Source organism: Xenopus laevis, chromosome 8L (assembly GCF_017654675.1).
Source record: "Xenopus laevis strain J_2021 chromosome 8L, Xenopus_laevis_v10.1, whole genome shotgun sequence".
Taxonomy (NCBI): Eukaryota; Metazoa; Chordata; class Amphibia; order Anura; family Pipidae; genus Xenopus; species Xenopus laevis.
In genome coordinates, this window is record NC_054385.1 from 36,247,240 (window position 1) to 36,260,820 (window position 13,581).

A 13,581-nucleotide genomic window follows, 5' to 3' on the forward strand; every position below is an offset into this window, starting at 1 on the left:
AACTATAGTAGTGTTTCTGAAGCAAACAGATCAGTTTTAACAGTGCAGGGCAACACTACATGATATTTTCATTACTTTAAAACACTTTCATTTTTTGGTGTTACTGTTCCTTTAACTCTCACTCATTGATAAATACACTTCTAAAAATCTCTTGGGAATAGTCTCTGGCAAATATAGTGATCTAACACTCTCGCTTATTCCTGTATAGAACAAGAGACTGTGTATATCTCCCATCCCCAGGGATAACTGTAAACGATGGCATTTGTAAAAGTTTGTAGTCAATATAATGAAGATATCATTTATCTCTTGGGGTTGTCAAGATCGTAGGCGTGGCAGTTTCAATTGGAAACTTCTGTGGTTCTTTTGTTAATAGAAATATAATGGGGGGGGCAATATATCTGCGTATATTACTTTTATAATTGCTGCTGATGCCTATGGAGTGTGTCCAAAATTACAGTATTGTGTGAGAAGCAGTCCTATAATAAATACATTAGTAAGATACACATCTTGGTGTGTTCAGTACAGAGTGTGTTTGCTGACTAAATCATCAAATATTAAATATTTGAAGTGGGTAAAAAGCTCTTTCATATTTACCTTGGAAAATATAGAAGTAGTAAATGGTTAAAATTTAGATGTGACCGGGTTGGATACGTGGCACACCTTCTCCTCCTTTACCCCCTTGTTTTTTCTGTAGACATTTGATATGTACCAAGCTATTGTTATTATTGTTGTCTACCCTATATATATTGAAAACGCAAATACAAATTATTGCAAAGAATCAAAGTGTAACCAGGAGGCCATTCTGTATTGATTTAGTCATCTATTACATGCTATTGTTTTTTTGCATCTTTATTGTGAATGTCAGAATTAAGCCAAGGGTGTTTGATCTCTAACGAAATATACCTTTGTTCTGTTTGGCATTGTTACCATATTACATTTTTAATTACTTGGGTGATTGAAAGAATGTCACGTATGGACCGATTTGTCCTGGAACCAGTTTTTCACCCTACTGTTTAATACATGATATGTTGTAATCCATAATATTTTCTCAATCAGCATCACGGGCAGCTTGGCAAAGCAGAACAGGGCAAAGATAAATATAGCAAAACCTGAAATCATCATAGGAGCCTCTATAAGGTGTTACCTGCAAGTATTTAGTAAGTGATCTAGAGAGTTCTAATTCCTGAAGAAGCTCCTAGGAGAACTGCACTGCCTTCAAACTAAACTGGTTTTGTTGCTCAGTGTGTCATTTTGTAAAAGGTACAGTCACTTGTTCATGCTTGCAAGATGTGTATTTCCGTGACGTCATTCTAGATGTATGTATGTATATATATATATATATATATATATATATATATATATATATATATATATATATATATATATATATATATATAGACCGTATATTGTACAAAAAACCGCACACTCAGGTCTTCTCAGAGGTGAAAAAAAACAACTTTATTACGACGTTTCAGCTTCTATACTGAAGCCTTTCTCAAGTGGAGTGCACAGTGCAAAAGACAATCCGTATTTAAACACAAAATGGCGCCAAGGCCCACCTAGTGACGTCATAGCGTCATGTGAGTGTCATCAAGTGAATCATGTATAAGTTTAACATATTATGCCAGCGTTCCCCTTAAGGAGCAGAACTTAGAATGTCCAGCTCCAGAGGAGAGAAGTTAGTGCCAATAAACACAGTAAGTGCCCAAGTGCATTAAGAGACATAGTGTTACCAGGTGTATAGCACATTCATTCTAAGTGGCCTAAGTGCTGATCGTCACTTACCCCAAGGGAACACGAATGACAAAAGGTATGCGCTCCATGTCGCCTGTATGGACAGAGGCGTAATCCACATCACAGCCGGGCACCCCCCGCCTCAGCTCCCCGCCAGACTTACTCGTCCTACCGGTGCGTGCCAAGCTCCCTGCGTGTAGACCCGCCTCCATTTCAGTGCCGGGTGGCGCCCGCACGTAACATCTGTAAGCCCTTTGGGTCTCTGCGTATGGATCCGCCTCCATTCCGGTGCCGGGTAGCGCCTTACACAAGTTTCCGTACGGGCGCTACCCGGCACCGGAATGGAGGCGGATCCATACGCAGAGACCCAAAGGGCTTACAGATGTTACGTGCGGGCGCCACCCGGCACTGAAATGGAGGCGGGTCTACACGCAGGGAGCTTGGCACGCACCGGTAGGACGAGTAAGTCTGGCGGGGAGCTGAGGCGGGGGGTGCCCGGCTGTGATGTGGATTACGCCTCTGTCCATACAGGCGACATGGAGTGCATACCTTTTGTCATTCGTGTTCCCTTGGGGTAAGTGACGATCAGCACTTAGGCCACTTAGAATGAATGTGCTATACACCTGGTAACACTATGTCTCTTAATGCACTTGGGCACTTACTGTGTTTATTGGCACTAACTTCTCTCCTCTGGAGCTGGACATTCTAAGTTCTGCTCCTTAAGGGGAACGCTGGCATAATATGTTAAACTTATACACGATTCACTTGATGACACTCACATGACGCTATGACGTCACTAGGTGGGCCTTGGCGCCATTTTGTGTTTAAATACGGATTGTCTTTTGCACTGTGCACTCCACTTGAGAAAGGCTTCAGTATAGAAGCCGAAACGTCGTAATAAAGTTGTTTTTTTTCACCTCTGAGAAGACCTGAGTGTGCGGTTTTTTGTACAATATGCGGTCTACATAATTTTTTGAACACCGCACCCAGGCAGCTGTTTTTGTTTCATATGAGTGCTCCAGCTTTGCGAATATATATATATATATATATATATATATATATATATATATATATATATATATATATATATATCTCAGATATATCAGATATAAAATCTGTTATCCAGAACATTTGGGTCCCAGGGTTTTGCAGATAAGGAATCTTTATGTAATTTGGATCACCATACCTAAAAAAAGCAAAAATGTTAAATAAATCCAATAGGATTGTTTTGCCTCTATTAAGGATTAACTGTAGCTTAGTTGGAATCAAGTATAAGGTACAGGTATGGGACCTGTTATCCATAATGCTCGAGACCTTGGGTCTTCCGGATAAGGGATCTTTCTTTAATAAGGATCTTCATACCTTAAGTCTAATATAAAAGCATTTAAACTTTAAATAAACCCAACAGGCTGGCTTTGCTTCCAATTAGGGATGCATCGAATCCAGGATTCAGTTCGGGATTCAGCCTTTTTCAGCAGGATTCGGATTCGCCCAAATCCTTCTGCCCGGCCGAACTGAATCCAAATCCTAATTTGCATATGCAAATTAGGTGCGGGAGGCAAATTGCATGACTTTTTGTCACAAAACAAGGTAAAAAAATGTTCCCCTTCCCACCCCTAATTTGCATATGCAAATTAGGATTCGGTTCGGTATTCTGCCAAATCTTTTACGAAGGGTTGAGCCGAATCCAAAATAGTTGGGATCAAGTACAAAGTGCTATTTTATTATTACAGAGAAAAAGGAAATTCTTTTTAAAAATCTGTATTGTTTGGATAAAATGGAATCTATGGGATATGGCCTTCCTGTAATTTGGAGCTTTCTGGATAACGGGTTTTCGAAATAATGGATCTCATACCCGTACTGCTTTATTATCACAGCCAAAAAGAAAATTATTTTTAAAAATAATTATTTGCTTGGAATGGATCTCATGGGAGATGGCATTCCCATAATTCAGGGCTTTCTGGAGAACTAGTTTCCAGATAAGGGACCCTGTTTTTTCTGAAACAAGTAATGTAAATTATAGTAGTCACGTGAGCATGTAAAACATAATAAGATATATTTTAGGGAATTTGAGAAGTCAGCAGTACCCCAGCCTGGTGATTACATGTAGTTGTGTTTAGTCATCCACTGAGGCCTTAAACTGCTTTATTCCTGATGAATAGGAATTCACGAGCTCCTGTTTATTAGTAGCACCCAGATCAAGCAATTAAGCATTACATTTATATAATGCTCCAATCATCGTTACTGTTTCTCAGCAGCAGTTGCCAAACAAAGCGAAGGGGCAATTTTGCTAACATTGAACCGGTGAGTCCATTGCAACTTGTTTTAAAATGATTGGCATTGCTATTCTGCATTCTTTCTTGACAATGCTATGATCCCGACAACCGAAAAATCAGTTCAGCTGTGAGGCATCCGTTGTGTCATTATTGCTATTTTTTTATATTGCTTATAGCTTCTGCTAGGGTAATTAAGTTCAACGGTACAACAGTAATGTAAATAATTGCAAAACCACAAAAGATACAAATAAAAAAATAGAACATGCCAATAGATTGCATACCTCCCAACATTCAGAAAATAGAAAGAGGGACACAAAGTTATACAGCGCTTCATGCAGCAGAATTTTTGTCCACGCCTGTTTTATTGCCACACCCCCTAATTATCATGTCCATTTTACAAAATTTGTCAGGTTATTAAAGTTTGAACATTACTAAGGAAGGTGAATTGCCCTTTGAGCTGCTAGTCTCAGATCTCCCAAGCGATCTGCTTATCATAAATAGTTACTATTGTATCTTTGCTTATCTTAGATTGTTACAAAAGTATCCAAGTGCAGCTGCTGGCCATTCTGGGCTCTCTGCCAAAAAGCCTCTTATTTTAATTAAGTTTCAGAAACTTTGTATCTTTTTCAGAGATCAAAGAGAAAGTTGGGACATTTCAGTAAGAAACCCGGCGCCGTCCCGCAGAAAACAGGAATGTTTCCGCTATTGGAACTGCCTACACCGTACTAAAATCACTTTAAAGCATTTTTAGCATTTTCTTGACACAGTTGCTAAACCAGATCAGTCTGTCAGTTCATCAGAATCAAACCAACTGCTTCAAACACTGAACTCTTGAATACCCTACTGTTGTGGAAAGGACCGGAAAAGAGCATGACATAAAATGTAACTCAATGCTCTTCTATGGGCACTTTCTGAATCAATAATTATTCTCCAAGTGACTGCAGTTTGCTAATAAATAGGCAAATGATTTGAAAATGTAAACTTGCTTTTTTATGGGCACTACTACAGTATTCTGTCATTTTAAAAATGCTCTTCTTCGGGGAATGAAATCCTCGTGATCTGTAACGCCTCGGGTGGTATGAAATGCATGGTTGCGATTCAGCGTTTCTTTCCAAAATAGAGTGGGAGCATGTGTAATTGTGAGAGGTTTTTTTTCCATTTGTATTTTTTGGGGAAGTGATTCATATCATTGTGTAAATATGCCATTGTTGCTTAGACTCTAGATTTATGATGCAGTTATGTTTACTTTCAAATCACAGGTGTGCTTGGAAAACCCACACATCCACACAGCATTGTTACAGTGTATACACAACAGTGGACACCAGCTGATACATACCATTTCATTAGTGATGTGTGGGTCCAGTTTTCCAAGACCCGAACCTGGCCCGCTCCGTCCCCTCTATTTATAGACCTGCCTGGAAGCCGTCAGCGAGAGGTTGCGGGTTGGGAGATCGGGAGGGAGCACTCAACCCGAACTCATGACCTGAAGATTTTTTACGGTAGCCAGCCCAAACCTATCCAACCCACTGGTAAATCTACGGGTCCCATGGGTTTCAAACCGGCCCGCACATCACTACTCTTTATGTTTGCAGTAGACCTTCAGAACTTCATGGCCTCTCAACTAACCACTCAAAGTACTCAAATTTTCAAGGTCTGTCCGGGATCATAGATTTCTTTACTACCAGGCATCATTTCCCAAACTTTGTGGCACTATCCTGGAGGAAGGCCTGTCAGAAAGCGGGACAAGCTTAAAGGGGTTTGTTCACCTTTGAGTTAACTTTTAGGAGGAAATAGAGAGTCATATTCTAAGACACTTTGCAGTTGGTTTTCATTTTTTATTATTTGTGGTTTTTGAGTAATTTTTTTTTCTTCAAGCAGTCAGAAAGAGAAGGCAAATAATTAAAAAACAAAACATGAAAAATAAATAATGAAGACCAATTGAAAAGGTGCTACCATACTAAAAGTTAACTTAAAGGTTAACCACCACTTTAAGACCACTAAAAATCATTTAACATGTCTACAAATAGTCTTAATCTACTTGTTGGCCAGTGGCGCCAAACGAGTGGATCTGACCTCAAAAGTGGCCCCTCTCCCTTTTGGATTTTCTGAAGGCTCATGCATGTGCCAGCAAAAGGCATTTCTATTCTCTAATGGTATACTGACAGTTAGGGCAGTCACAGACGGGACATTTTGTCTCTTACGATTAGCCGTACCGCATAGGTTTGCCCAGCGGCAATTCCCATCTTAGCTGCTGGATAAAAAACACTGGAAGTTTTGTTACCTGCTCTACGCAATCTCGTGATACAGGTATGGGATCCGTTATCCGGAAACCCGTTATCCAGAAAGCTCCGAATTACGGAAAGGCCATCTCCCATAGACTCCATTATAATCAAATAATCCAAAATTTTTTGAATTATTTCCTTTTTCTTTGTAATAATAACACAGTAACTTCGACTTGATCCAAACTCAAATACAATTAATCCTTATTAGAGGCAAAACAAGACTATCAGGCTTATTTAATGTTTACATGATTTTCTAGTAGACTTAAGACATGAAAGACAGAAACCCCCAGGTCCCCAGCATTCTTGATAACAGATTCTACTATCATGATTCTAAATAACAGTGCTCTGCTGCCCAGCCAACCAGTTCATTGTCTGATGCTGGATGCTTCTGTAAACCGTTCTCTCACTAATCGTAAACTGTCAGATTTACGGGGTTTATATAATAAAAGGTTCAAAGTTTACTACGGATCTACGTCAGCAATAGCAAGCAGTCACCTGCAAACATCCTTTTGGTTGCTCTGTTACTGAACCTGAACAAACTTGGTGCCTTTTAATACACACAGGGGTTAGAATCCAGACCAGCTGTTACTACACTGGATGAATAATAATCCACCACTGTAGAAAATCGACTGTGTAGACTTACGACAACAGCTGTGTGTATATTAATTAAACATTTTGACTAGTTTTAAATGTAGTTGCCATCCTTTCTCTGCATTCACTCCTGGTTCTGACTCTTGAAACAATGTAGCAGAAGGCAGCATTCTTCCAGGTCTGTTAACCAGCTGGCTTTTACTTCATTGTTTCAGGAGTCAGAACCAGACCTGCAGGAAATATAAGAAGACAAATTAAATATTATTTTAAAATAGGGATGCACTGAATCCACTATTTTGGATTCGCCTGAACCCCTGAATCCTTCGTGAAAGATTCGGCCAAATACTGAACCAAATCCGAATCCTACTTTGCATATGCAAATTAGCGGTGGGAAGGGGAAACATTTTTTTACTTTCTTGTTTTGACAAAAAGTCACGCAATTTCCCTCCCATAATTTACATATGCAAATTTGAATTCGGTTTGGCCGGGCAGAAGGATTTGGCTGAATCAAGCTGAAAAAGGCTGAATCCCGAACCGAATCCAGGATTCGGTGCATCCCTATTTTAAAAACACTGAAAATGTTTAATTAGTGTACGCTCTGGACCTGGGTTTTCCAGATAACAATTTGGACCTTAATATCTTGTCTAGTAGAAAATCATGTAAACATTAAATAAACCCAATAGGCTGGTTTTGCTTCCAATAAGGATTAATTATATCTTAGTTTGGATCAAGTACATGGAATTGTTTCATTATTACAGAGAAATAGTATTTATTTTTAAAAATTTGCATTATATGGAGAAAATGGAGTCTATGGGAGACATGCTTCCCGTAATTCATAGCTTTCTGGATAATGGATCACATATCTGTGCATTGAAATATTTCTTTTTCTTTCGATAGGCATTTTTGGATGAAGACCCCCCTTTAAAAAATGATTAGCATGTTCTAAAATGGGGGAACATACAGATAGGCAGCAGGTTGGGTCAGTGTAGCACTTTTGTCTTGCAGTACTGGGGACCTGAGTTCATCACTGTCTTATATGTTCTCTCCATTCCCTTTGGTTTTCTCTCACTCTCCTCCAAAAACGTAAAGGCCGATTAATTGGCGCTTGGTTAAAATTGACCCTAGTTTGGGTGAATGTTATAGGGAGCTTAGATTGTAAACTCCACTGGGACAGGGACTGATATACATGCTGTATAACCTCTGTTGGGGAAATGTGGCAGCGCTATATGAATACCAGGAAATAATTCGTTTTTAGCTAACAGCTTGGTAAGTTTGTTTATTTTTGTATATTTTCGGGATACTGTTACTATTTTTTAAGACCTGTGAGTGCATATCCCCTTCCTTGATTTGAACTATGACTAAGCACAAACACACCCAAAATTGCTGTGTCACTGAAATCATTTTCAAAAGCCGAAGTCAATGTCTGTGAGAAAATATTAACAAGTTGGTTCTGCTTCTGTTCTGTGGGAGATCATTGCTGGCTCTGTGCTGGTAGTTTTATAACAAAGCCGGAAGTTCCTTACAGGAGTGCTTTCCAACCTCTGTGGTACCGAGGGCCTGATTTTTTTCTGGCCTATGTGGTGGAGGGCTGATAATGAAAGCCAGTGTTTGCCACTCCCTGTTTTTAAACCACACCCACTTTAAACCACACCCATGTTACCACAAAAACTATTAAGAGCATGTCCACATTAATGGTGGTAGCACACTAAAAAAAAAAAATAGATTGTTGGTGCTCACTGCAGGGATATCACTCATCACTCATATGTGAAGCAAGATTAAGTCATGTTAAGACATACCCTTAAATGCATATGCCTCCTCCTCCCCTGTGGATAACACAGCAACCCAGCACACAATTGAACACCTTGGGGAGCCCCTAACAAGTATTTCCAAATGCTAACAATCCCCCATCAGGTTCACCTTACACAAGCAGAGGTTGGCACACATAGGCAGAGTAGGGCACGCATAGTATTGCACACCCAAGGAACACAGGGCAGGCAGAGTATGACACACACAGGGAGTATAGGGCAGGCAGAGTATGGCATACACAGGGAGAATAGGACAGACAGAGTACGGCACACACAGGGAGAATAGGGCAGGCAGAGTATGACACACACACAGGAAGCATAGGGCAGGCAGAGTATGGCACACACACGGAGCATGGGGCAGACGGAGTATGACAAACACACAGGGAGCATAGGACAGACAGAGTATGACACACACAGGGAGTATAGGGCAGGTAGAGTATGGCACACACAGGGAGCATAGGGCAGGCGGAGTATGGCACACACAGGGAGCATAGGACAGGCAGAGTATGACACACACAGGGAGCATAGGGCAGGTAGAGTATGGCACACACAGGGAGCATAGGGCAGGCAGAGTATGGCGCACACAGGGAGCATAGGGCAGGCAGAGTATGACACACACAGGGAGCATAGGACAGGCAGAGTATGGCACACACAGGGAGCATAGAGCAGGGAGAATACAGCAGGAGACAGGGAAACCTATTAGGACCACTCTAAAATTTTCATACTGTTCTACATACAGTGACACAAAACTGGAGTCCCCCCAGCAGTTTGTATAAGGTGTGACCAGGTGAACAATGTGGGGACATTCAGTCTGACTCTGAGGTGTGTACAGTAAAAGGCTTTAGGGGTGTGAACAATAGGTGTCACAGGTGTGAACAATGCAGGAATTTACAGTCTGAATTTGAGGAGTAAACCATGCCAGTTAAGCTCAGTACTGATACCTTTGAAAGCTTATACAATGTAAGCAGACAAAGCAGACAGACTTTCATGTGGGGGGCTACACAGCATCCGTCTCATGGGCCACCAGTTGGAAAGCCCTGCTTTAGCGACTAAGGTAGCATAATCAGATGATAGGAGCACACTTCCCCTTTGTGTCATGTGCCAAATTAACGTGACTTAAACTCATTCGCATATCTAGAAAAAAGGAAGTTAAAAGGCTTAATTCCATCTGACTTAATGTAGTTAAAGGGCATGAAATAGAATTACAGTGCAATTAGTGTGTTTTTATTGGATAACCGCAAATAATGGACATGTCAAACATAAAAATAGTTTTCTGTTAACTGCCAGCAGTAGTCTGTGTTGTAAAATGTGTGCTAATGCATGTCATATGAATTAAATATATTTGCAGATTGCTATAGAATGACAGGCAGCTCATAAAAAAGTGTGCATCACGAAAGCATTCGGGGCATAGCAACTTTTATCACGGGTTATTCCTGAACTGCAGTTTCCACCTTTCCAAACCTTGTTGCCCCGATACTGTCCTGGGAGATTGATGTTAGTTCTATAACTGCTTTGGTATTTGCCTGTTGCTATTATCATGACCTGCTGGTACATTTGAACAATACAAGCTTTATAACCCATTATATGGACTCATTCCTGTCCCATCCTGACCCATTCGCTGCAGGCATACAATTGGGTATGTGAGCCACAGGCCAATCCTTGCAGCAGCACAGTGATATGTTTGTATTCCACAGATACAATGTCTTGCGTAAGACTTAAAGAGGACCAATTGTCAAAAGCAACTATTTGCCATTGCGATATACATGTCTAAAAATAGAAGGAATGTGCCTCTAAAAATTGCTTTTTGCACTATTTTAGGGTGAGATTATACCTCCTCTTTTTGACAAGTGCTCATTCAGTTGGACACATGTAGAAAAGGTAGAAAAGGTAGAAAATAATGTAAATGTATATATATATATATATATATATATATATATATATATATATATATATATATATATATATATATATATATTTTACACAGACCTACCTTATTCTACAGATTGAAAAGAAATCCTAGTCTGTTGGTGCTCACTGTCTTCCCCAAAATAACATTTTTTACAGCTATACCTAATTTTACAGATTGAAAGGAAACCATGTTATTCTGATGGAACAAAGGTGGCTTGAAATTATCCATTGGTTTGATATTTGAATTTTCTCAGACCTGTGCAAATCACATATATTTGCTATCTCCCTCTTGCAGCATCTCAAACATAAGCACGCACCCTCTGAAAACGTTTTTTGTTGTTTTACAGTACCCTATGTTGATATTCTCCCATTCATTGTGTTTTAGTTGCAGACGAGTGGACTAAAGCAGGATGGAAACGGACGCCAGGGTGTTTTTGGTCTTTATTCCCGTGGAAGGGATGACCTGTAACTCCTGTGTCCAGACAATTGAACAAAAGATTGGAAGCATCAATGGCGTTCACAGTATTAAAGTAAGTATGGAACAACATTCAAATTCATTGGGTATTCTTTAAGGCCTGTTAATAGTCACACGTGCAACATGAGGAGTTACAAGATGTGCTCTTTTTCAGGAGCCTGACAGAACTCCCACTATTTCTCTTTTCTAAGCTCAGCTGCCTACACATGTTAGAGACATACCCCAATTAAGGGTTCATGATCACTACAGACTCCTACTCCCATTTGTTTTTAAGTGGTGGTGTGTATATCTGCTCCCCAAAAAACCCAAATATATACAAGAAAAAAGTTTCCAAAAGATTACACACATTATAAACCCCAGTCCAACGGTTGCTGTGAACTCAAAGCCTTAGCTGCAAGCGAGAGACCTGGTTATAATGAATGCAGTAGAAAAATAGTTGTAAAGTAAAAAAGTATTTATTAGGACATAGTAGCCTGACGTGTTTCATGCCAAGCAGGCACTTACTCATAGTAACTACTCCATTTGCCCAAATTCAGCACTAATCTTTTTGTTTTTAAATGGTGTTGTGTATATCTGCTCCTAAAAAAACCCAAATATATACAATCACAAGGAAAACGTTTCCAACAGATTACACTGTGGTCTCAAAACAATAAAAGCCCCAATCCAACGGTTGCTGTGAACTCAAAGCCTTGGATGCATGTGAGAGACCCCGTGATAATGAATGGCAGTAGCAAAAATAGTTGTAAAGTAAAAAAGTATTTATTAGGACATAGTAGCCTGATGCGTTTCGTGTCAAACGGACACTTAAGGTGGCCATACACGGGCCGATAAAAGCTGCCGACAGACCGACAGTCGGCAGCTTATTGGCCCGTTAATGGGGCCCTCCGACGGGCTTCCATGATCGATATCTGGCCAGATGTCGATCTGACGGGACTAAAAATCCTGTTGGATCGCGGCCGCATCTGTTCGTTGATGCGGTCCCGTGTTCCGACCGCCCATTAGCCATCGTTAGGATCCGATCGTTAGGCCCTACAGCCCACGATCGGATCAGCCCGATATTGACCACCTCAAGGTGGGCATATCGGGGAGAGATCCGCTCGTTTGGTGACATTGCCAAACGAGCGGATCTCTCCGTGTATGGCCACCTTTACTCATAGTAACTACTCCATATGCCCAAATTTAGCATTAAATTCTCTGACCGTGGTTTTGATGTACTCATTAGCCCTATCATAAGTGCCATTTACATGCAGCCCAGAGTTGGAGTGAGAATAGCATTGGTATAAAACTGATCTACCTGGTTGTACATAAAATAGGTGCCATCCATGTGACTCCACAGAAATGTATGGGAATGAGATTATCACACTAACTAAAATCAAATAACATGGCGATTTGCTGAGAATCCTTCTTGGAATTTGAGGCACATCATGCACACCAAACGTTTGACATGCAAATACAATAGCTATTAGCTGCCCATACGTTACTGGAGGGCATTGATTGGAAATCATGTGCATTTTGATTTAACTCATTTCTTAAGTCATGTATTTGTTTTTACAAGTTTGAGTTTACACAGGCATCAACCACAGGTTCTTTTTATAGTGCCTAGGAAAAATACCAACCAATACACGAGGTAAAGAGGGCCCTGCCACCAAACACACACAAACCAAAAAGAAAGTTAATGGTTGTAGTGTTTAGAAAATAGTTTTTTTGCATTTTGCAGTTTTTTGTTTTATTGAGTTTCTTCCACTTGAGAAATATAATTTGTGGCCTTTATTGTACCCTAAATAGTCATTACTGCGTGTCTGATTATAAGACACCAGTTACCTATAGAAGAATCTTGTTTTTATGATGATTTTTATGTAGTGCCAAACATATACAGTAAGACTTTAAAACTAAACCCTAAAAATGAATATGGCTAAAAATTTAATATTCAATATAATGAACTTATTGCACCAGCTGAAAGCAATGACCCAAGACCCAAGCCACGGGGGGTCACCATCTTGAAAAGTGTCTGTGACACTCACCTGCTCAGTGGGCTCTGAGCAGCTGTTGAGAAGCTAAACTTAGGGGTTGTCACTAATTATCAAGCAGAAAATGAGGTTTGTCTGTAATATAAGATAATGCTACAAGGTGATTATTAAATTCTGATGCTAGTTGCACTGGTTTCTGTGCTGCCATGTAGTAATTATCTGTATTAATTACCAACCAGCCTTATATTGTTGACATTTCTATTCTATGTGTACTGAATATTGTGAGTGGGTCCCTAAGCTCAGTAAGTGACAGCAGCACAGAGCATGTGCAGTGAATCAGCAGAAAAGAAGATGGGGAACTACTGGTGCATCTTTGGAGACACAGATCGTAACTGCTAAAGGGCTGTGGTTGCTTTGGGTTGGCACAGAAGCTCAGAACATAATGTACAACATTTCTAGCCACTTCTTTAGTTGAGCTTTAGTTCTCCTTTAAGCAGGCACACATGGAAAAATCCATTTAACACACTGTATAGCCCACAGGTA

At 40.2% G+C, this 13,581-nt stretch overlaps 1 protein-coding gene across 2 annotated transcripts in view; it reads left to right on the forward strand.

Annotated features, from left to right (window-relative positions):
- atp7a.L (ATPase copper transporting alpha L homeolog) overlaps positions 1–13,581 on the forward strand; it is a 75,272-nt gene that overhangs the window by 13,439 nt on the left and 48,252 nt on the right. For both annotated transcript variants that reach the window (XM_018229766.2, XM_018229767.2), the window contains one exon: positions 10,982–11,126. In XM_018229766.2, coding sequence (XP_018085255.1) covers positions 11,007–11,126 — 120 coding nt within the window. In that variant the 5' untranslated portion in view covers positions 10,982–11,006. The remainder of the gene's footprint in view (positions 1–10,981; positions 11,127–13,581) is intronic.